This window comes from Adiantum capillus-veneris, chromosome 22 (genome assembly GCF_014529385.1).
Source record: "Adiantum capillus-veneris isolate H3 chromosome 22, ASM1452938v2, whole genome shotgun sequence".
In the NCBI taxonomy this organism is placed as follows: domain Eukaryota; kingdom Viridiplantae; phylum Streptophyta; class Polypodiopsida; order Polypodiales; family Pteridaceae; genus Adiantum; species Adiantum capillus-veneris.
This window is the reverse complement of record NC_140952.1, coordinates 91,526,807-91,551,015: the sequence shown is the minus strand read 5'-3', so window position 1 is coordinate 91,551,015 and position 24,209 is coordinate 91,526,807. Positions and strand designations below refer to the sequence as shown.

General features: G+C 42.8%; 2 protein-coding genes across 3 annotated transcripts; both read left to right on the top strand.

Moving 5' to 3' along the window:
• The first annotated feature begins 916 nt into the window (after positions 1-916).
• LOC147429788 (uncharacterized) lies at positions 917-1,165 on the top strand. The gene has a single exon (XM_086495157.1). It carries the CDS (start codon positions 917-919, stop codon positions 1,163-1,165), a length of 249 nt encoding a protein of 82 aa, XP_086351283.1.
• A 12,618-nt stretch (positions 1,166-13,783) lies between these two features.
• LOC147429787 (uncharacterized) lies at positions 13,784-23,993 on the top strand. 2 transcript variants are annotated; one of them, XM_086496022.1, is made up of 27 exons: positions 13,784-14,970; positions 15,575-15,713; positions 16,316-16,387; positions 16,477-16,548; positions 16,629-16,700; positions 16,785-16,856; positions 16,978-17,049; positions 17,469-17,540; positions 18,021-18,092; positions 18,184-18,252; positions 18,875-18,946; positions 19,056-19,127; positions 19,214-19,285; positions 19,378-19,449; positions 19,582-19,653; positions 19,796-19,867; positions 19,947-20,018; positions 20,165-20,236; positions 20,318-20,389; positions 20,471-20,542; positions 20,613-20,684; positions 20,909-20,980; positions 21,065-21,138; positions 21,426-21,578; positions 21,795-22,133; positions 22,286-22,653; positions 23,101-23,993. In XM_086496022.1, exons 1-27 carry the CDS (start codon positions 14,841-14,843, stop codon positions 23,464-23,466), a joined length of 3,006 nt encoding a protein of 1,001 aa, XP_086352148.1. In that variant the 5' UTR covers positions 13,784-14,840; the 3' UTR covers positions 23,467-23,993. The 2 variants fall into 2 exon arrangements, with proteins under 2 accessions (XP_086352148.1, XP_086352149.1); XM_086496023.1 differs by lacking the exon at positions 13,784-14,970 and adding an exon at positions 15,150-15,289.
• The last annotated feature ends 216 nt before the right edge of the window (positions 23,994-24,209 follow it).

The following is a 24,209-nucleotide window of genomic DNA, read 5'->3' as shown; positions in this document are numbered from 1 at the left end:
TCCACAAGTTGGTTTGTTTCTTCCTCCATAGTTTGTGCATATCATGGTTGAGGAAGAAGCACCCTACTGTGGCCCATTCCAATTGTGAAGCTCCCAATCGGGTGAGAATTTTTAGTTTTTCGATGAATCATTTTTATCACGCACGATGGCTTCTCCTCATAATGGGGGCCTTGCAAATGTGTGTTTTGAGAATAAAGATTACAAGGGGTGAATTAGAAGATAGAAATTAAAGTCTTGTTAGTGCTCTCAGCTTGGCCATTTTCTTGTGGATAATAAGGTGTAGACTTATGGTGGGCTATCAGTATCTCTCTCCTTCTATGAGCCAAATGAACACTCTTTCTCTCACTCTCAGAGCACCTACTCAGTCATCCACCATGCAGACTCATAATAGGGTGGGCCTTGAGAGCTGCGTCTTCCACTTTCCTCTGCCTTTCCATGCATGGCCGTCAGTGCCCCCCCCCGAGTGGCCCCTTCTACACAACCACAGTCAGTGTTTCTCAGCTAGTATTTTCCCATCATTGCATGACAAGCTTTGCCACCCCAGACATGGGCGACCACACACAGTCTCTCTCTCTCTCTCTCTCTCTCTCTCTCTCTCTCTCTCTCTCTCTCTCTCTCTCTCTCTCTCTCTCTCTCTCTCTCTCTCTCTCTCTCTCTCTCTCTCTCTCTTTATACCTCCGGTTGCAAACCCTCAACCACCACAGTCCATCAGCTATCGACCCCTCGTCTGCAACCACTCTCCATGCGAGGCTGAGGCCACCAAAAATTTCACCAACTACACTGCATACACCCGTAGTTTTCCAACCACCAACCACTCACGCAACCCAAAATCGACTGCCAACCTTGGCCTTTCAAACTGGCGCAAACAATCTCCCCCCCAACATGGTCAACATTAGCATGGGCGCCATCCGTTTTGATGGATGCAGGGATTTCAACGTCAGACTGGGCTGCTATGATGGCTACACCATTTGCGGCATTAGGTGATGTGGGCGCAGCAAGGGAAACCTTCTTGGCTGCAAGAGCTTATGATTCAAAAGGTTTGGCGGTAGAAATGGCCGCAGTAGGCACGTCTGCAGGTGCGGCAACAGCTTCGACTGCAACCAGGTCGACGACTGTCATGGCTGCAGAGGTGGTGGCACAGGCGGCATGCAGGTGCGCATGGTGAGTAGTACGAACCATGGCGGCATTAGCAGCAGCAGTAGACTCCATGGTTGCATGTAAGGGCTCCATGAATAGGCAGCTTGCCACCACAAAGGGTGCCGTGGGTTGAACATCCAACACAAGTTCTGGCTGCGACCATGTTGCCAAGAAAGGTGTCAATGATGATTGAATCATCATCATTGGCATCGTCTGCTAGGCATGAAGGATGAGTAGCTACGCCTACAAGAAGTGTTTGTGCCAAAAGCGGAGCAAGGCAAGCTGATGTGAGAAGCTACGGAGCCTTCGGGCTTGAAGGTGGAGAACCTGGCCTCTATTGAGGGTCCGCAAAAGTTATGGCAGGCTCGCTGTAGGGCAATGAGGAAAACCATGATGAGGCTCATTGCCCATAGCAGAGGTTGCGCCAGAGGCTTGGCGAGGGGCATGGCAGGAGGCAACATGAGCTTTTCAAGGGGGTTAGCGGCTACCACGAGAATGTGCAGAGGCTGTTGCGTATGCGTAGGGCTGCACAATGGGGCTCCTCAGATCAGGGGCCCTTTTGTTTTATTTTTGTCCTTGATGATAGGGTTCATTCCCCCCCCCCTCATGGCCTCAAACATTATTTTCGCCAGAGCTAATTGCTTCAGCGGCCCAAAACGTAGTCTTCTACAACCGAGTGTCCTTGGAAGTTACAAACCATGACAATTTTGGGCAATCATCAGATTTTTGTATACTGCGATGAGTGGCGACATGTCCACACAACAAATCACAGAACATTTCAACTTGCCTCAATCAAATAGCTTTTTTGTTTTCTTTCACATGCGGCCGCCCAAGGGGGGGCCCTTCGAAAATAGAAATAGTGAAGGGGGCATGCCCACCCCGAGCACACACCCCTCCGAGGTTGACGTCTTGCTTCCCCATCGCGAGGCGAGTGTTGAGCTTTGTGGTCAGCCCTCTTGGGCGCTGCACAGGCGGGGGGATCGCCAGTTTGCTACACGATGGTTTTCAGTGGAAATTGGCCATGTTACGGCTGAGGTGCTGATGGGCGATAGTTGTAAACGCTTATCCAGGAGGCAACGTGATGATGCTCGGAGATCCGGGACCGAGGAGCTGTCAAGTTTCAGGATAATGTCCCAGCGGCAGAGCTGATTCGGAAACAGTCCTATGATGGAGCTCACGCAGGGACATGTAGATAAGCATACAGCCTACGAGAAGATTCGATATCCGGAAGATCAATTCCGACAAGGAGAGTGCAAAAAGGATGATGGTTATGGGTTGATTCAAGACACGTTGCTTGAGCAAGGGCCTCAAGCATGGCTACCGGTACGACCATTTTATACGGCATCTTTCGAAAGAGATTTGCCAGGGTGTTTTTGTCCCAAAATCATCGATGATTTCACTTCGATCAAGGATTGCACTGGGCAACACAAAGTGTTAGCCAACTTTCACGAAAAAACTCGACCAATAGCATGTTCTAACGATGCTCCAAGGGATGTGCTAGTGGTTTGACTGGACCAAGATTCAACAAGAGCACAGGGATTCAGACTAATCCACAGGTTTGAGGTTTCATGTTTTTAAGGTTTTCTCGTTTTATGTATGATGTCAATTGCAGGGGATATTCCAGATACACAAGTTAATTCTTGCTTCAAGAATTATTCTTGTCCAATCAAGGTAGCCGTGAATGATGATGCACCACAGGTTGCTACCAATTGGTATTGTTATTCAATTGCATTCAGGAAAGTACATGCAATGCCTGCAAGGGGTATGGTACAGATGTTGGCATGGCCGACTAATTATTTTTATCGCCAAGGTATGCAATAGCTTTTGTTTTGGTTTGATTATGCTTTCAAACATGCTATGTAGCTCTTGCATGCAGGCACAAGCACAGCTTGTGACAAGTTCTGTACGCAGTCAACTTTTTTCCACTGCTTTGTTTGCAAAGAGCCACTGTTTGGTTGAGAGATCAACATTGAGCAGGGCTTGACTACACAATATTCAAGCCATGCAAAAGGAACTGATACTTACAGGGATCGGCACGGCCGATAATTCTTATTGCTCAAGGGTACAAAGTTGTTTGGCAGGTGTACTTAATGAGCACGGTTTCTCAACAGTTCAATTTGATGCCACTCCATAGCCAATTGTTAGTGTTTTGGACTCTCAAGGAAATTAGCACATACAGTTGCTCGCCATGGACAACTCCGTCCCACTATTTCCAGCAGTTGCTACCGGATGCTTGCCACACAGTATTAGTTCATTCCAATTGAAATTGTTTGACAAGACGGGTGTATAGGATATACGACGGCGTCTGTGTAGATATGGCTATAAGGCATCTTTGGAATGAGTTTTTCCTTCCAAATTTCATGACAACTGGTTACAGCAACGACCAGGTAAGCCAAGTTTACGTTTTTTCCTGTTTAAACTTTACTTGGCAATTACTGTCATTGTGCAAAGCAAAGTGCTTTGGCAATTTTATAGGAAGCACGGCTTCAGGGAACTGGCAAAATAGGGGATCTCAGCTCACAGAATCCCTGACAGTTCAAATTGTGCAAGATACTTACAGTTTTGGTCCTCACGGTTGAGGCCATCACTGTGCGCAAGGGCTTACCATTCTTTATGAAGGCATGCTAGTGACGTGAATTCAATTCTGCCGCTTCATGCATTACGCTTCCACTAACACACTCGCAACTCTGTCACGGACAAAGTACGGATGGATTGTTGGTTGCTTTCAACACTCAACAATACTAAAAAGAACCTAAAATTTCATCTAGATTCACCGGCAAGGTGCCCCTTTCAAGTCATCCTCCTAGAGTCACGACCCTACACGGTAGATGGTCAAGATTTAACTTGTGCTTTATGTTGCCTCTCTCGATGAGAGCGTCATACAGACAGATTGTGGAATGCTTATAGGATAAGCTGCAATTCAGGCATAAGATGTCTAAGAGCACACATTTTGGGCACACACTCTACAAATTTAAGGAAAGTTCCTCAGCCCAACATGCTCTTCTTTTCTCTCTTTTTCTTATTTCTTTCAAGAATAACGAAACTCTTCTAAGAAGCTTTTGATACATATTCTGCTCGTGAGTCAGCTTGAGCCAAGGTGCTCTAACTCACAGCTAGCACATGGCTAAGATGCTACTCAAATTATTCTTCATTGGTTCGTCGATTGAACACTATTTTGCATAAGGGCTATGAGCCAAACAGGCTAAGAGCCACTGTCTTGACAAGGGTAAGACCCAACTATTGGCATTCTTCGGGTGATTATTTTCAAGATATACCCAAGGAAGTACACATCGACGTTAATGGACAAGCAAGAGTCTTGTCATTACGGATGTTTTGGATTGCAAAGGCAACATCCAGGGTTCCCAGTGCAATGCTATTTGTTTTTTCAGGTAGGGGACGTGCTCCTTTCCATTTGAATACAGGTAAGTGAACATTACGTTCAAATCTCTAGGTACGCACCTATTGATTTGGTCTTATTCCATTTTTAGTATGCTTTCCTCGGTTTTTTTTCAAGACATATAAGTACGCTTGAATGTTACAGAGCCATGCCAAGGGCATGTCGGCACAAAGTATTTTGAGCCAAGAGTCAAATCTCTCTTTCTGCCTTATGCTGTTATGAACCTACTTGGAGGGTTCAATTTGGCACATGTTGTCACATGGGATACAACATGGTCTAGGAACTCAAGGAGTTCGGTTTAGCCAGTGTGGAGCAAGGCTCCTAGGTGCTGGTCACATCTGTTTTCTCGACCATTTTTAGCACGACGTATCAGGAGCAATTTCGTGGCCAGAAATTGTCAGATACTTAGAATGACTTGTTAAGGTACAAGTACTACTAAACAACATTACAGATGGTTGTTTATACATATAGCAAGGCTATAAGTTGTTAATGAAAAAGTTTCATTGTCTGTACCTAGAAGTGATCAATGTGTTACCTTCTATTGCCATTTAGACATTTCAACAAGGCTTGCAAAAGATTGCGACTGAAAGTATTTAGTCTCTTTTCAGAACTATTTACATTCTTCTTTAATGTGTGCTACGCGCATCACATTTTGCCATAAGTATTGGCAAGGCTCATTATGGATATACAGGGTCGGGTTAGTTTTTGCTAAATGCATGCACACTAGGTGTTATGGGCCCTAATGTTTAGCAAAGGCTGATTTGGAACGACACGTATATTCCTCAGGTTGTTGCTTATGAAGCATTTTGCACTCTATGTGCACTATCTCTATGAGATTACTTTTGGGTCTACTAATCACCAATAGAGATCATGGCTCAGTTTGGGCGTTAGTGGATTTTTCAAGTTAACCACGATGGTTATTTCGGACATTGTTGAGTCCTCACCAATGTTAAACACTACTGTGATTCCCCATTTAACAGTCATCTGGGACGACTATCTGTAAACCGTGAGGAAAACACACCTCAGTACTGTCAGATATCCAAGGGGATAGGCAGATTACAAAGAGTAATCTTGTGCTAAAAGATATGCTAAGAGTATACGTTAGCACAACGCATTTCTGAATAGATGATTTTCTCCCTATTCTAGAATTTGCTTAAGTACGGTTTTCGACTTTGAACACCTGTTGTGGTGGGGTTGGAGATTGTGTCAATTCTTTCATACGTCAAGGACTTACCAGGTGTGCTGACAAAGTATGTTGGCAAGTAACCTTCATTAGGGATGAACATGTAGTTCTTTGTGTTCCAAACTATTCAAAATTCTAACAAGAGGACACTCCCTATCTATGAAATTTTTAAGATACTCACGCAAGTAGGAAATCTGGCTCACGAGTCACAACTGCATGGACAGTTACGCCAAGGTTTCCTTGCATTATTCCAGTACCTTCAGAAGATCTGAAAACTGGTTATGCCTTTGGACAACTCTTAGTTGTGGTTACTCCTTTACAGTACTCAAGTGAGTTATAAATGGAGTTACCATTTAGACCCAAGTGGTTGCAAACGGACAACAATGTTGAAAATCAAGATGTTGCTCTTGGTTTCATTGAACCTCCTCACTGCACCAATTATCGGTCATACAGACAACTAGCTCACTTATGGGGCATCAAAAAAGAAAACATCAGTATTCTTAAGAAGATATTACTACTTATGTTTTCGAGGACGAAAACTCTTCCTTAAGGGGAGAGTAATGTCAGGACAAGGGTCCTACGGGGCAAGGCCCAACCTAGGGGGTCACGGACCTAGGCCAAGGGCCTGGACTGGACCAGTGCGGACTAGGGATCCGCTTAGGGCAAGTGCTAGGAGCTAGCCTATATAAGGGGCGGTAGGGAGGAGGATCCCATGTTCAGTTACCCTAGGTCTTACACATGGGTCTTGTTGACTCTTAGTTTATTTTGATACTTTCATGCCCTACATTGTAGACACCGTGAATAATCATAACGTGCTAGGGTCAAATTTTCACCCTCACGATACATTAGGCCTTAATATTCTAGCAATGATTACCATAGGCGGACTTTGACTAGGTACACTTTTAGCTATCAATTGAATGTTACCTGGATTATTAAGCACTTATCAAGCATAAATAAGAAAATCCCTCTCTCATCATTATTTGCAAGAGCCATTATCCCCATAATGTAAGTTTATCCCATTAGCATGACATAATGTAATTTGATTTTCGCTTTGATTGCTCTACAAATTGTCTTAAATGTTACATCATATGTCAGTCAGAGTGTTGTTGTATATTACTCAATATTGTTTCATTTATTTATCACATCCCTACCAATGTTTCCAATACTCGTTTACAAAGGACTATGTTTACTGAAGGTTATTTACCTCTACGTCAGAATTTGAAGCCGACTACTTTAGGAGACCTGCTTTTGACCTCTCCTAACATTTATACATTAAGTGTGGCCTCACTTTCTATGAAGAACGAAATCCACCGGTCATCCTAATCTGGCAAACCACCCTGTAAATTTAGATAACACCCCTCTTATCCGCTCGTCTGTACTTCAAGTTGTCTACTTTCATTCTCTTTTCTTGGCAGACAAACTTTGCATCAATTTTGTCTATCATGGCGTTTAAAATGTTAATGCATTTGAGGTGCAGTTATTAACGTCTTCTTAACTTTAACAAGAAATTATTTTAGTTCTTTGTCTTTGAGAAATACTTTTGAACGTAAAGTTAAGTACAATGCTATCATATCAAAGAATCTTACGGCATGCAATTCCTTCATACATTTTGATAATATCCCTCTAGCAAAATCATTTCAATTACCCTTGGTTAGTAAACTCTTTCTATGTCATAACAGATGGCTAACTTGTGTGATGATAACCTTACCAACTTTCATTATCATCTGCACTTGTATTAACAAGCTTCATACATGAGCAACACTATTTTCCTTCTAGTGATTTGAAATTTCTCCCATCACACTAGTTGAGACATTGTACATTGTTATGGCAAGGATCTTATCGGTTAGACTGAATGGGAATGAAAAACTTCTACACATGTTAGAGCTCCTACGCGTGAATAGGGCAGGACTCTCCGCTCCACACCTTGTTACGTAAACTTATGGTTATTGACATGTGTATTAGAGTGCCTACGCCTCATGAGCAGGACTCTCCGCTTTGCAATAATTTTATGGAAAATTATGGATGTTGATAAATGTGTACTAGAGTGCCTATGCCTGGTATGACAGAACTCTTCGTGGTTACATTATATGTGGAACTAGCCCACCACAATTGGTATGGATTGATATGAAAGGATATGATGACTTCGTATGGAAAGCTGGAAGGGTGACAGATGGTGGTCTATTTGGAACAATATTTTTTACGAATGTTGCACTCCGCATATGCACATTTACTTCATTTTATGCACTCCCATCACACCATACACATGTTACACATTTTTTCCACTTTTTGCTTCCTACTAATCATTGTTACTCTTTTGGTTTTTAGTTACTCATTATGCTATGCAGGCATATACCTAGCGTCTTGTACCTCGCACTCGACTCCACCACTTATGTACCTCGCAACTAAGGGCAGTTGCTTTTTCAACCCCGAAGTATGTTATGGATAAGGGATATATACATTTATTACTCAAGTGCTTATTACGAGTTATGGTCATTTGTGCCGGCCGGCTAATGTGTATTCATTTTTGAATAGTGAAGAATCTATAAATAAAATACGTGCAAGTGAAAAATGCTCACTCTTGCACGAGGGGGGATTGCACTCAGTGCTTGTGTGTTTCTTCTCTCCCCTCCTCTCTTCTCTCTTGCTATGCCGGTGTGGCACTCCACTCTAGGAGACGCATCTGCACGTGCTTTTCTGCTCTCTCACGCGCTCTATCTCTTTCTGTTGGCGTACTACTTCTATTCTGTGCTCATGATATTTGCTAGGTATGCAGATTAGTTTGTTTTATGGGTTGCAATATGTTGTCTTTGGTATTTCACAGGGTCTTCCACGCATCCGATTGTAGCAAGAAGAGACTGCTTGAATGAAAGCCTACGAGATCTAAAGGAGATCAAAGAGAAGAAGATCTTCCACCAGCATAAGCAAAGTAGCACCAAATGGTGAATCTAAAGGACATATGGTGTTGCCTTACATCTAAAAGACATGCCGATTATTTTCATTCATAAAAAGAAACTATGAGAGAAGAAACAACACCAAAAAAGAAAAAAGATATTGAAGCTACTACAATGGGTGAGTTGAAAAATATTGAAGGCAATGTGACGTGGACTTGATGTCCCCCTTGAAGCATAATTTTCCAATATTGAGAGGATAAAATAAAGCTAACCCAATTAAGCATGAGCTAGAATTTGAAAAATATATTTCCTTGAAGAGAACACAAATAATTTGAGTTCATAGAATATTATATACAGGTACTAAAAGACATAGCAAAGAAGTGATTCAAGTTGTATACCTATTCCATATTAAGAAAGGCATTCATCTAGAAGTTTAGTGAAGACCAACACGATGGGGAAATTATTGTAACAATTCCGGTGGAGCTTAGAGCATGGTCAGGTGAGGCTTAGTTGTGAGTTATATATAACTAAGCCAACTATGCTTAAACAAAGCATTAAATGAATAACTAAACCTCTTGCATAGTCACGCGAGGCTTAGTTATTCATTTATCCTTTCAACTAAGCCTTGAACCTCACAACTATGCCAAAATCGGCATAGTTATAGAGGGTGGCCATAGTTATTCATTTATCCTTCGAACTAAGCCTTGAACCTCACAACTATGCCAAAATCGGCATAGTTACAAAGGGTGGCCATAGTTATTCATTTAATGCTCCTTTTTGACCAAGAATGAGGCTTGGTTATTTGTTCAAATAACTGATAACTAAGCCTCGCGTGACCATAGCATTATAGGGCAAAGGGCAGAAAGAGGCAGCCCATGTGACCTAGCCCTTACTTTTTATTGCCAAAAAAGATCTCTGACTGGCCAGAAGTTAGAACTTCTCTGCAAATGCGAAGGCCACGTGGCAGCCACCCCCCCAGCCCATACTTTGAACAGAGGGAGGCTAGGGAAATAGGCAGAAATCCGTGTGATTGTCATTTGTCCAGTCTCTCACACATCCAGTTCCATGTGAGTTTTGAGGGACAGAAATGAGAGACTCTGTGAGAGAGAGAGAGAGAGTGAACCAATTAGTAGTATTCGCGCCATTTCCTCCAGTGATTCTCTCTCTAGAAAACTTTGTGGGTGTGTAGGATACGGGCTCCAAGTTTCCTACTTTCACTGGCATGTTGGCAGGGGAAAGGAGTGGGAAAGACTTTGAAGGAGCCCACGACTCTCTCTCTCATCTCATCTCACACACACTCGCTCAAATAATTTTTCTCACTAGGCCTAGAGAGCAGTCATTCTCCTCTCTCTCATGATCTTCTCTCTCTGGCCTTTCTGGAGTAGCCCATGCTTGTGCTGTAATGGTAACCTGCAAAAGCCCACATGAAAAGCTCCATCCCCCGGCCCCCTTGGGCCCTCGCGCGCGCTCTCTCTCTCTCTCTCCCTCCTTGCCCAATGCCTACAGAAAACAGCTCCTCTCACACGCGTCCCCACTCGTCCATCACATCCAAGCTTTCTCTCTCTACCTTCTCTCTCCAGTGCATTGTACTCAAACGTCCTTGATGTTCCACCTTCCCCTCTCGTTTTTTTACTCTCTCTCTCTCTCTCTCTACATTGTACCGCACCTTTGAAGTTTGGAGTTGAAACTTAAATGAGGCATCTCTCTATTCAACCCCTCCCTCTCTCTCTCTACTTACTACTGGATCGCTATTAGCTAACTCTCTCTCAAGCTCTTCTCTCTTGTCGATACCCTCTCTCTCTCTCTCTCTCTCTCTCTTCCAATGTCCTCTGTCGTGGACACCTCTCTCTCTCTCTCTCTCGTCTTTCAATATCTGCTCTCTTCTCTCTAGATCATTCTGTTTCAAATTCCCTCATTATTTTATGCATATATTTACTCGTGGACTGAATCTAAGGCTTAGCCTATAGGATACACTATCAGATCAGAATATTATTAGAGGATACGAGCCTACCATCTTTAAAAATGCCTACCATATTAATTCTTCCTCTCTCTAAAATGGCCATGGAGCTTTTTCCACCTCTCTTATCTTCATTAGCAAAAAAGCAATCCGACTGGCCTCTTTGAGCGTGCAGAGCACAAAGCGGTCCGCAAGATTGTTGAGGTGGATCTTTCTTTTTAGGCAAGGTGGCCAAGCTAAAAGCGGATCTCTACGGGCGGCGGCTTGTCATTCATCGGCTTTTTTGTCGCATTTGGTAACTGTTTTGCCAACAGAAACCAACACTTTGTCAAGACAGGGTGGGGGTAGAAGGCTTACTTTTTTCCTACCATAAAGGGCACGAGAGAATTTATATTAGAGAAGAAAAAATTACAAAAAACATCTGAGACATCCGATACATCTAGAATGCAAGGTGGATCAGAAACAGTGAACTAATTACAAACTAGGGATATAGTTACTCCGAACAACATCAGATGGATGCTGACGCGGCTGGAATCGGGGATCTGCACCAGATGCAACAACACAGTGGAAGACACATGCTAATTGGGGACTCGGTGTCTGCATTTTCTGTTGTCTGGAACAGAATTAGGGGGGAATTCTTTTGGATCATTTGGAAAGAGAGGAGGTTTTCGACAACTCTTACCAGACAAAAAGTCTGAGAACTCTTTTTGCTTACTTGCACTTGTTGCAGGTAAATCAACTAAAGTTGGATCAATGTCGAATCTACCAGGCAAATTATAAAGTACTCACCCGACTGCATGGGGTATTATAATAGTGCTAATCTCAACAAGCAACAAGAGGTCCTTCTGAAGGCTTACTTTCCAACCGAGTTGATTTTGGCGGAGTTGAGACTCTTAGGCTTCGTTTGTTGATGACAGCTGGCTACGGTTCTACCCGGCTCCGTGCAGATCTGCCCTGAGACTCCAATTTGTAGGGGCATGCATCCCTTCTGGCAAGCACGCATTGGTAATCATGTAGCATTCTTTTTCTAGACCCATCAAAGAGATGAATGGCTTTCCGACCTCAAATCGATGACATTGCACCCACAAGAGTGCTTTTGCACAGACCAATTTCTACCGCAGCCTACATTTGTCACTCAACTTTGCCGAAGAGTCCCAACTCTATTGATTTTGGTAGAGCGGGCTAACTCTCCCTTTCTACCCCTAAAAGTCAACAACTTGATGAGGAGGAGCCTTTCAAGCTCGACTTGCTTCATGTGCGGTTTGAATGCATCCTTAACTTGCTTGGCGATGGAGGGTCTATGACCTTCAAAGTGTGTACAACTTTCGTCAATCAAGGAGCATTTTGGTGCTCCCTGCTTAAAAGTGGAACGTTGTAGTGGGTCACTTGATCTCTTGCAATTAGCACATGGCTACCCTTTGGCTAGCCGCATGCACCCTATAGATGTGCATAATCTAATTTGGCATGCTCTTTTTTAATTGCATGTATCATAATGTTTGGAATGTCTCAAGGCTTACAATGGCCACACAAATCACCCATTCGCTTTTCACTTATTTAAGTCGTTGCCTAATGAATAAGCAATTGCACAACAACAGGTCTACCTTTGTGCTAATCTGCAGTAGCTGTCCCAATGGCAAGCTGTCCTGCTCAATCTCTACCAGGCCAGTATTTCCTGCCGCCTATGTGATAAGTCTATTGGACTAACCCTTTGCCATTGGGTTCTCTGTGCTAATCGCATAACTTGTAATGAGAACATGAAGCTCCTATTGATAATGTTTCCATAGGGTTCTGTGCCAAGGTGGCACGCTCTTCCTTATGTATCCATTGACTTGCTAGTCATTGGTTACCAAAGCCTACGCTAGCCAACCAACCCAAAGGCGATCTACCCTTTGATACAACCAAGCTTGAGCGTGGTCTCCAATCCTCAAGCACTTGTAGCAAACAAGCATGTTCAATGTGTTGAAGACCTTTTGGCATCCAACCGACTACCTTCTCTTGCACGTGCTCACTATAGCACACCATATGCTAATTAAGATCGGGTTCAAGAAGCCCACCCAAGACAAACTGAGCATTTTCTTCTCTCTCCATTCTTTGTACTCAGGTCTTGAGTTCAACTCCTCATCGGCTAGATCTTTAAGGTCTCTTGGGATAGTTTCCTACGACGTTAAAACTCTCTTCTTCTTCTTCTTCTTCTTCTCCACTCTTCATACTCAGAAGGGATAGAGGCAATCTTGTTTAAACAATGGGCCTGTAAGTCAACTAACTGGTAGTAGCCTTGTGGTAACGTGTTGATTGTTGATATGCCTTTATGTGAGCACCCGATAAATTATGCTACGGACTGCCCAGGTAGAGATTGTTTTCGAGGGGTCTCATGCAAGAAGTAGTGGGGCCAAAAGTTGTCGTTGTGAGTCACCATGAATACACATATCTCTCTTGCCTAAAAAGGAGTGGGTCCATAAATTGGCCTTGTGTAGTTGGCCTAATCGTTATGTGCTTACATGGACGTACACTCCTTTTCGCCTGTCTGTTGTTGACTCATGTGAACCCAACCCAATGACATCTCCCTCTCTTTTGCCCAATGCTCATTGCTCCCCCCCCCCCCCCCCCCCCCTCTCTCTCTCTCTCTCTCTCTCTCTCTCTTACTCTTAATGAGCCACAAGGTGTTGTCGACATGTGAATTCGTGACGTGGGGGTTACTTTTTGGCTGGTCGTTGGTCGAGAAAGTTCAAGAGCCACCTCCTCCAGCCAACCGGCTCACACGCGTTGCCGATCCAATCAAAGCACGTGCTTTCTACTCCCGCCAACAATGGAGTGTTCCTCGCCTCACGCTTCCAAGCTGCTTGTGCGATATGCTCAATCACTCAAGCCTGCCGAGCGGAGGCTGGAGATCCCTTGTTGTAAAGCTATCTCCCCAAAACAAATTTGTAACATTCTCTTCTTTGTCCAAATTGTATCCATCTCTCTCTCTCTCTAAAGGCCCACATTCTCCTCTTTATCTCTCTCTTGCCCATTCTACATTCTTATCCTCCCTTGTTCTCTCATTGTCATTCTTTTTGATTCATTATGTTCCTTGCCTAGTTGTATGAAGTGCCTGCAGTTCAAAATTGACACTTCTCCAGTTCCCCTCTTTTGCTCTTCTCTTCTCTTATTCTCTCTCATCAGCAAAGTAGAGCAGCAGCCTTCTTTTTGAGGGGGCAAAAGCTTGCATGCTGCAGAGGGTGGGGGAGGGGCAGTCCTCTTGCTTTATGTCAACATAAGGCAATGTCTATCTCTCTCTTCACCACTCTGTCTACCATCTAAATCTTACCAGCACACAAACACACAGTGGAAATTTACAACCAAATTTCAACAAATAATCTCTCTCTCTCTCTCTCTCTCTCTCTCTAACTTTCAAGTTCCATAATCCATCAGTCTTCCTTTCTGCATCCCAATGTGCCATATCCACTTTTACATCACACATCAACTTCATCAGCAATGCATTAATTTCCTATTTGGTTTTCTAGCTTTAAGCCTTTGGGGCCTCTTCGAGCACATGCCCCACAGACACTCTCATCTCCTTGCCAAATTGCCATACAAAACCTCCATGTGTGTAACAGTGTAACTTGCAACTTTGCAAGTAATAAGCTCCAGGACAAGAATCGAAGCAGGAGAGTCCACACAGAGACAACCCAATTGAGTGCCGGGGTCTCTATAATGAAAATGATGAGGATTCCAAGGCTGAGATCATAATGAGTCATGAGTTATTAAGTGCATGGTGCCACTACAAGGGGCGCACACACACACACTCACAAATAAAGAGTCAAGAAGACCCACATTTCAGGCAAGCTTATTACGGTGCAGTAAGATATGGTAACAAAAAGCAGGTCTGCTGATTGCTGAATAGCAGTGTACTTGAAGCTCATAACATGCAGCAAACAGCTTCACCCCTTTTCTTGCATGTTGAACTAGCAGCTCCAGCACAGACAGTTGATCTTCCCCGTTGTCATCCACTTCGACAACATCGACACCTATGAACAGCTGGATGAGCAGCTCTGCTAGTAGAGGATTAGCTACAGGGACTACCAGAACAAAAACTTAGCAATACTACACAGAAGAAGAAGCTTTCGAGTACACCGACATCGCGGGGAGCTTGCATGATGCAACAGAAAACAGAGCATTTTGTGACATGCTGTTAGCTCATTACTGCCCAAACCCTAGAGAATTCATTTTTAGTGGAGCGATGGGATACTACATTGCGCTTACTGAATTGCTTTAGCCCCATCAGGGGCCCTGCAAATGCGCCTTTCTAGACACACGCTAGAGACGATGGGAAGAGGAGCTCAGCTTGCTGTCAAGCTGCTTATGGCTTTTGTTGTCTCTCTTATTTGTTATCCCAGTATATCCTCTGCCGGCATTCCACAAGAAGGTGCATTTCTCCCTCAGCTCTCGTAATTCTGTGTGCTCCCATCAATGCCTTCTAAGTCTATGCAAGCAAGGAGGGGAGAATTGAGTGACAATCTTCAGCAGCAAATCTCTTAAAGTTGTAGAAAGCATTCTTCTTCCAATTTCTATGCATGCAGGCTCTGTATGAAAAACGCATCATCTTCAAGAGGGTTCAAGGCCAATTTTATGATTGTAGGAGGATTCTCTGGTTCATCAATGCCATACATCCGCATGAAAATGCATTGCTTTCGTGTTTTCGGTATAATCTGCTGATCTTAGAGCATCCGACACTTGCATGGCTGGTAAAAGACTTCTCCTCTGAAATTGTGTGGTGATTGTGTCTTTGTGACGTCATTTTGCTGCACAGAAGAGATTGGTCATGTTATTCCCACCTTTTCTTCCCCTCACTCTCGTTTTCACTCATGGCCACGCACATGCTTTCTACACACTCACCATGGCTAACTTTTCCATGACTACCTTTGAAACGGGAATTGCTATCATCGCTGCAGTGCTGGAGGCTAGCTGCTACTTTGCTTGTCATGAAAGGGTTCTCACATGAAGTAAAGCTTATCATTGGGTCCATGCAGGGCAAGTTTTGATGGAGCTGAAGAGAGGTTTGAAGGACCCCAACAATGAACTCTACAGCTGGAACCCTACCATGATTCAAGACCACTGCTTTTGGCTTGGCGTCACCTGCGACAACGTCACTCAAGGAGTAGAAGTCCTGTATGTTGTTAAGAAAAGCCTCTAATGTCTCTGCTACTTTCTGAAACACATGATTTAATAAAGTGATATTCATTAATATCTGCTTTTGTCCCCTCCATCACCTCCCAAATAATCCGTGCTTTGGCAAAGTAGAAGCATTTTCCTAATGTAGCTGATGCATGAAGATCCATAGAGGTAGAGCGCTAATGAACATCCAGCTTAGACGCCTTGGAGGTGTCCACAGAAAGAATATGTGTGTGTGGCATCTAAGTGAACAAGAATTGGGCTTCATCAGCCCATTGGGGGCTGGGTCAACTATCAGGACAATGGTCCTACAGTCCTACAGCTATGAGCCTAGTACAAGTTAAGAGTTTATGGGAGTCGCGGCTAAAGGTTTCCTATTCCCACATGGCAAGGGGTTCTATGTGTGAAGGCATGGCTGGTCTGTGTGGTTGGGTGGAGCTTGAGTGTGCTTTTCCACCAGTTGTTGAGAGCAGAGGTTGTAAAGGACCTGAATAGAAAACCTTTCATTAACATCATTAATGTTTGATTCAAGAAGGTGGCTTTCACGCCTTTGTTTTGTGGAACGAGCGAATCCAAATCTCTTTCCTTCTGTTGAGCAGGAATCTCTCAAGCTTAAGCCTCAGTGGAGAGATTTCCCCTTCAATTGGGAAATTGAAATACCTGGCCACTCTGTAAGTTTTATCTTTGAGTACATTGTCAATGGTCAGGAATGAGCTCATACTCACTGTCTAATAATTTGGGCTGGAATGTCTGTAATTAGCAACATGAGCCACAACATGCTTTATGGTCAAGTTCCAGATGAGATCGGCGATTGTGCCAGCATTCAATATGTGTAAGTTATGTTAGACCTCCAATGCTGTTTCTTTATTATTTCGTCGGCACTGGAAAAAAATGTGGCTTCTTCTCCTACAGAGACTTGTCATACAATCAAATCGATGGTGACATCCCTTTTTCGCTCTCCAAGCTGAAGGACTTGGAGTATTTGTGAGTAGTCGGGATTTCATTTCTTACTTCAAAGAAAGAGCCAATGAGTTTATGTTATTTATGTTGTGGTTCAAATGTATGCAGCATAATGAAGAATAATGAGCTCTCAGGACCCCTGCCCTCAACATTGTCCCAATTGCCTAACCTCAAAGTTCTGTAAGTAGTAAACATTTGCTACTGACTTTCAGTTAATCCACATATGAAATCTGCTGGTATTGTAGGAGCAAAGTATGAATGGCAGAGATTGACCGTTTAAATTTGATCTGATTTTATGTAGGGACCTTGCTGATAATTCTCTCTCGGGTGAGATTCCGTCCTTGATTTATTGGAGTGAAGTGCTACAGTACCTGTAAGCTTCTCGGAACCGGTTTGCTAGCTGTTACTCGTTATAAATTTCTGTGTCAGTAATAAACACCATGTCAGTGACTCTAAGAATCTCCCAAGTCCCCTTCTTGTATAGTAAAAGGTGGAGCCCAATAAGGTTTATCCTTCTCAAAACCAAATCATTTGACTCATTATTGGAAAGTACTTTGAAAATGCTCTCAATTGAACAGTAAAAAGGTGAAGCCCAATAAGGTTTATGTTTCTCAAAATTTGACTTAATGTTGGAAAGTACCTTGAAAATGCAATCAATTGAGTATCGAAATTTGGAATTGTGATATTTGATGAGGGTTACTACAAAGTTTTAACCGTGAGTCTCAAACTTGTGGGAAATTCCTGTACTCACCAATGTTTTGTTGTTAATATCCTTTTTTGGGTTTCTTTCAGAGGCTTACGAAACAACAACATAACTGGAAGGCTATCATCGGAAATCTGTAGACTCACGGGGCTGTGGTACTTGTGAGTACCTGTTTTGATGTTGTCTTGATTTCATGACATCTTTAAATCCTGGTTCAATGCATTGCTGTAGCTTTCATTGTTTAGGTTTCTCATGTGTGTGTTTGTGTGCGTGCGTGTGAATAAGCAGAGGAAACCAGAATAACCTTTCTATCACTCAAGGGTTGTGTTAGATTGGTTATACCAATTTCCTCGAGTATCAGTCTTGAGTTCAAGAAGATCTTTGAGGTCTCTTGGGATTTTGTTCTACATTAAAACTTCTCTTCTCTCTTCTTGTGATTATCTCTTTTCACATACTTCAATAATCAAGTTGTGTTTTACATAAATTGTTTGTGAGTAGTGGGCTATCTTTCCTTTTTCATTCTCCATTGATTGAAAGCTCAGATCTTTTTGACATTGAATGTATACATATCCCTTGAATGCATTTCTTATCTTCCACAAAAAGCATGTGATATAAGTGTGAAGTGCTCTTGTCCCTTGCAGTGATGTCCGGAACAACAACTTGACAGGCCCAATCCCTGAAACCATTGGTAACTGTACAAGCTTCCAGATCCTGTAAGCTCTGCTTAGCTTGTTCTTGAATTATTTTCCAAGGAGTGCTTTCTCGCTTTCATCTATGTAAAGTCTCTCCAACTTTGATATCCAGGGACTTGGCATTTAACCAGTTCACGGGTGGGATTCCTTTCAACATTGGCTTTCTACAAGTTGCAACATTGTAAGTTAAAAGTGAAAAATTTACTGGAAACACGATAGGCTAGGTGCCAGTTGTGAGTGTCAGTTGCAAGATTTTGAGTTTAAACCCCACTAAAACCCACTCGCGAGTCGCACCTATAAGCGATGTGATGAATCATAGTTAAATATGCAGAAGGGCTGTTTTGAGATGGTTCCTAATTGTTTTTGGCAGTGCTTGTTACTTCGTGCATTTGAGCTCTAACGGATATATTAGTGAGAGTAGCATTCATGGCGCGTGTGTGTGTAATCAAAGAGTTAGAGACATGATGTAGACTTCAAATGCACTCTTGATTATGGATTAGGAAAGAGAGATCTACAAGCCTCTTATATAAGCATTCAGAGGGGGTGATATCATGGGGAAAACATCACCATATACATCATCATCCTAGGTGGAAAGCTACACATGCCATCACATGCATGATCTATGCATCAATTTTTGTGAGAACCCTACCTTGAGTTATTCATTTGCATAACCAAGATACAAATGAATAACTCAAGGTAGGGTTCTCACATAGAAGCTGGTGCATGGGACAAAACCCATATCCGACAAAATTTATTGAACTAACCTCGGAATGCATGCTAACAACGGGGCATCTTTATGGCAGGTCATTGCAAGGGAACAAACTTAGTGGAGTTATTCCAGATGTTGTTGGCCTTATGCAGGCATTGGCAGTTCTGTAAGCACCCTTTATATTTGTCTATGTTGCTCATGAAGACTGAATGTGCATGCATCTACATGTGAGGTATGCTTGCATGCTTATAGGAGGTAGCCATATTCTTTTGCAGGGATTTGAGTTATAACAATTTCCATGGACCCATCCCACCTATACTTGGAAACCTATCCTACACAGGGAAACTGTAAGCAATTGAATCTGTAGTCTTCCTCTTACTTGGCAAGAGAATATCCAGCATCACATAGAACGTTTGATGGTGCGCTTTCGCAGATACTTACAAGGTAACAATTTGTCGGGGCCTATTCCTCCGGAGCTGGGTAACATGTCAAAGCTTCAGTACCTGTAAGTGGTATTGCTTACTAAATAGTTTCATAAGCTGGTAATTGAAGCACACACTAAAGCTGGTGTGCTCTTATCATGTACATGACCTTCAGTCAGCTCAATGACAATTCCCTGACTGGAGCGATTCCGCCCGAGCTTGGTAGACTTCAAGAACTTTGGGAAATGTAAGCTAGAAATCATGCATTCTTTGTGAATTGGATCGGTTGCTTTGCTTAAGCGGGAGAGACTATCACCCACCCTGGGGTCTCTCCCTCAGGTTACCAAAGACTGCCCAACTTATATGGATTTTTCTGCAGAAACTTGTCAAATAACCTACTTGATGGACCGATTCCTGAAAATTTAAGCTCTTGCATTTCACTGACTACTATGTGAGTATGGTTATATGTCATACATATGCCATCTCTCACGTCTGACTCATGAATTTGCTTGTGGTAGTGCAAGCATTTATCAGAATTCATCACCTTTGGTACAATCTACTTCTAGCTTCTAATTTCTGAGTTGTTTTTGCAGCTATGCACATAATAATCAGCTAACTGGCACCATCCCGCCACAACTCCAAGACATATCACTTCTTTCAAAATTGTAAGAACCAAGTTTCTTGACTAGTTCCTTCTGCTTTTGTTCTGCGTACGGCTTGATACATTATCTGTTATATTCACAGAAATCTTTCCGGGAATTACTTGCAAGGAAACATCCCACCGGAGCTTGGGCACATACGACAGCTCGAAAAGCTGTAAGGCAACTATGTTTTGCTTGTGTTGTAATTAGACACGGATGCGTATTCTGCTGTAATTTGGAATATACGCCTGTTTTCTGTTCTCACAACGCCCTTCATGTTTATATCCTATGAGCATCTTTTTGTATGCTTCTCTTGGGCAGAGATTTATCAAACAACTACTTGAATGGGTTTATTCCTACTTCAATTGGTGACCTCGAGCATCTTTTTGAATTGTAAGTTCAGATTAAGCTATACTGCCAGAATCATTTCTTTCTGTTTGGTGATAATCTTGCTATATGTGATCATATTTGCAGAAATCTAAGTAGGAATAAGCTGCTTGGAGCAATACCAGCAGAGTTTGGAAATCTGAGGGGTCTTGTCAAGATGTAAGCATAGCTAAATTCAGAGACTGCTACTAAAATAACTTTGGAAAGCTGATGGGCATATTGCTTTTTGTGTGTGTGCAGGGATCTCTCGCATAACCGCCTCCATGGGCCCATTCCTCGTGAATTGGGCCAATTGCAGGATCTCAATGTGTTGTAAGTTTTAGGATACATGCAAGTTTCTCATCCTCTTTGGTTATCTTGGTAATTATGCTTGATAATCCAGGTTTCTCAACAACAATGAGCTATATGGAATAATCCCTCAGGAGCTAGTGAACTGCTTGAGTCTAATAGCCTTGTAAGTGAATCCAAATTTCATTTTCCCCTCCCATGTCTTAGCTATGTGCACCAATATATCACTATGCCATGAGGAATTGCTAGAAATAATAGCATTAAATGCTATGGACTGTTAAAATAGCATTTTGCATCAAGGAAGGGTTAAAGTGTGAATAAAATTGTGTCAGCTATCCACGAAGGTGAAGGGGAGACATTCAGAGTATGACCTCACTTTCCTCTTAACAGGAATCTGTCTTTTAACAACCTTTCTGGTGACATACCCGTAGCAAGGAACTTCACCAGGTTTTCATATGAGAGGTACTTTGCCAAGTCTAAATTCATGGTGTGTTTTTCTGCTCTTTCAAATGCTTCACCTGTCCTCTCTTTGTGTCTTCAATGTAGCTATCATGGCAATACGGGGTTATGTGGAAAGAAGATTGGGCTCTTGTGTGGTCCCTACACTGCACCTTCCAATGGTAAGTCCACTGGTAAGACAAGGTGAAGGCTCACATTGGCATTCTGAAGCAAATAAGTGAAAAGGAACTCACATAAATGAAGGGATCCATTTACAAACTAAAAAATAAGAAGGATTCATTGCTTCACATGCAAAGGTAGGTCCAACTAGTATAATGAAAGAACAAACTATTCAAATGTACGCCTATCTCCCTTCTTCACTAAAGGCTTCCAATAAGATCATGTCAGCTATTTGCATCAAATATCAGCTTTGGCTTTTACTGATTTTCAATTGGATGGGAAAATGCAGGCATGAAGTCCAAATCTCTATTCATTGGCCTGGGTTTGAGTGTTGCCATTTGTTTGCTTGCCCTCCTGGCATACTTATGGAAAGCGAACCATCAGTCGGACAAATTGGCTCGAAAAGGAGCTGGGAAACCAGGGTCTGGCAAAGTCATGCATGGTGAGGATCTCTTGTTATCTCTCTTGGTTATCCCCTCTTAAATAACAAACAGGTCTTGAGTCCAAGACTTGTTGCATAGATCTGAAAGCAATCTTGGAATTATTTCCTACGACGTTAAAATTCTTCTTCTTCTTCTTCTTTAGCATACTAAGACAGAGCAACTTCCATGCTTGTGCCTATCATTTCATGCCTTCGCTAACATACTCCTCCCTGCAGGTCCTCCCAGAATCGTCATACTCCACATGGATTTGGCCTCTCACTCATATGATGACATCATGAGATTGACTGATAACCTTGGCCAGAGATATGTCATTGGCTTTGGAGCATCAAGCACAGTTTACAAGTGTGTCTTGAAAAGCGGAAAATCTATCGCCGTCAAGAAACTTTACAGCCATTACCATCAAAATTCCCGTGAATTTGAGGCCGAGCTTGATACTGTGGGAAGGATAAAACACAGGAATCTTGTCAGCTTGCATGGTTACTCGCTTTCTTCTCATGGAAACTTATTGTTTTACGAGTACATGGAGAATGGGAGCCTTTGGGATGCACTACATGGTTTGTATGCCATGGATGCCCTACTGCTATAAGAGCAGAGTTCTCTGTTGTTTTTCTTTTATAAAAACTCTGTGTCCGTGCCTTTCTTTGTTACATACATAGAATGTACTCACAAGGGCATGAATACCATTGCTTGACATTTCTGTGTGCAGGATCCAGGAAGATGAAGCTTGATTGGGACCTTAGGCTTAGCATAGCTCTTGGTTCTGCTAAGGGACTTGCTTATCTGCATCACGATTGCGACCCCCGAATCGTGCATAGAGATGTAAAGACATCAAATATATTACTAGATGAGAGCTTTGAAGCACATCTTACAGATTTTGGAATTGCAAAGAGCATTTTGCTAGCAAAGGCTCATACATCTACGTTGGTCATGGGTACAATCGGCTATATAGATCCAGAGTATGCAAGGACCTCAAGGCTTAATGAGAAATCCGATGTGTACAGCTTTGGAATAGTCTTATTTGAGCTCTTGACAGGAAGAAAGGCAGTGGATGATGAAACCAATCTACATCAGTGGGTGCGTCCTGAAACTCTTTCTTCGCCTCGTGCTGCAAATTGCAAGTTTGCTTTGATTTCATCATGAAACTGCATCACTAGAAAGATTTGGAAGTGCATTGCCCCATGTTTACTCACTATTAGAGCCCTATTTACATTAGGATGCTTTTTTGGCTTTCTCAAACAAGCCTTACAAAAGAAGAAAATAGGCACACATTTGAAACTATACTAAGGCCTACATAAGGCCTTAGTAAAGCCTTGGAACTCTAGTGGACAATTGTTGACCCTTGGATAAGCGTGTAGATTAGTGCCACATGCAAGTTAATGATGGCAAACTTTTTTTCCTTCCTATTTCTTGATAGAGGGCATTAATTATGCATTGTGTTTTGTATATCTAGGCCTCTCTGTGAGAGATAGTTGACATTTGGAGACATGATGTGAATGCTGAGGAGATATGGTGTTTGTGCAGGTTCTGAAGAAGTATGATGGTGGACTGGTGATGGAGATAGTGGATCCGGTTCTGAAGGACGCGCAAATGGACCTTGCTGCTGTCAACAAGGCACTTCAACTTGCTCTCCTTTGCACAAAAAGGCACCCAACTGCTAGGCCTACGATGCATGATGTGGTCCGGGTCCTCCAATCACTCTTTCCAATAGCACCCTCAAAGCCAGCTCCTGCAACGCAGCCAGGGTCCGTTTACCCACGGTATTTGGATGAGTATGGGGATAGCAAGAGCAAGGAAGATCTCAATCTCGCAGGCGGCAGCAGCAGCAGCACCTCAGCGGGCCATCTCTTTGTCAAATTTGGGGAGGTCATATCACAGAACACAGTGTAACCACAACAAATTGCCATAGCTAGATAGATGTCATAGCAAGACAGGAGCTACTAAACATAGAGCGGAACATGAAGGTGATTTGTCTTCTGATCAATGAGGGCGCAGTAAACTTGAGGTAACTTTTTGCTGAAGTGGCCGGGCATTTGGGCAGCAATGATGGGTCATTTAGAGGCTGCAAAGAGGCGGACCGACATGCAGCTCAATGACATCCATGGGCTTCGCAGAGGGAACCGATGTTCTTCTCTTTAGCTATGACCTGTACAGAATCCAATAGATGGTACACAATTTTGGGCTTAGAAAGGCTATTACTTTTTGGAGGATAGTTAATCACTAAGCTTATATAAGAGACATCACTACTTGAGTCTCTGTAATTAACAGGGTACTGTAGCGGGCACTTGAGATTACGTTGTTGATATTGTAAATCCGGCGATTTTTTTGGGTACAAATTAAAGGAGCAGCAGCAGAGGTGGTTGTGCTGTTTTGGCTTTCTAAAGCAAACCTCAATGAAGAAGAGTGTTAAGCATACATTTCACTTTTGCATGTGAAGCATCCATCTTTGATTTTGTAGTTTGTAAATGGATCCTTCCATTTAAGAGCCTCGAATGGGTCTTTGGTTTAGAACGGCAGGGTAACCCTTCACAAGTGCACCTTGTTTTTTGGGGGTTTGCTCCTTGTATTATGCCTCGCAGGGACCACAGTGACAAGTCACTTCCTAAGAGTCCTCTCTGTCAATAATGTCTCTT

What these genes read in the sequence shown, in the direction of transcription:
- LOC147429788 (XM_086495157.1), top strand. Translation starts at nt 917, where the DNA reads ATGGATGCAGGGATTTCAACGTCAGACTGGGCTGCTATGATGGCTACA.
- LOC147429787 (XM_086496022.1), top strand. Translation starts at nt 14,841, where the DNA reads ATGCGCCTTTCTAGACACACGCTAGAGACGATGGGAAGAGGAGCTCAG. An exon ending in AGTGAAGTGCTACAGTACCT is followed by an intron (nt 17,050 to 17,468) that starts GTAAGCTTCTCG and finishes GGTTTCTTTCAG; the next exon opens with AGGCTTACGAAACAACAACA. An exon ending in TGTACAAGCTTCCAGATCCT is followed by an intron (nt 18,093 to 18,183) that starts GTAAGCTCTGCT and finishes TTTGATATCCAG; the next exon opens with GGACTTGGCATTTAACCAGT.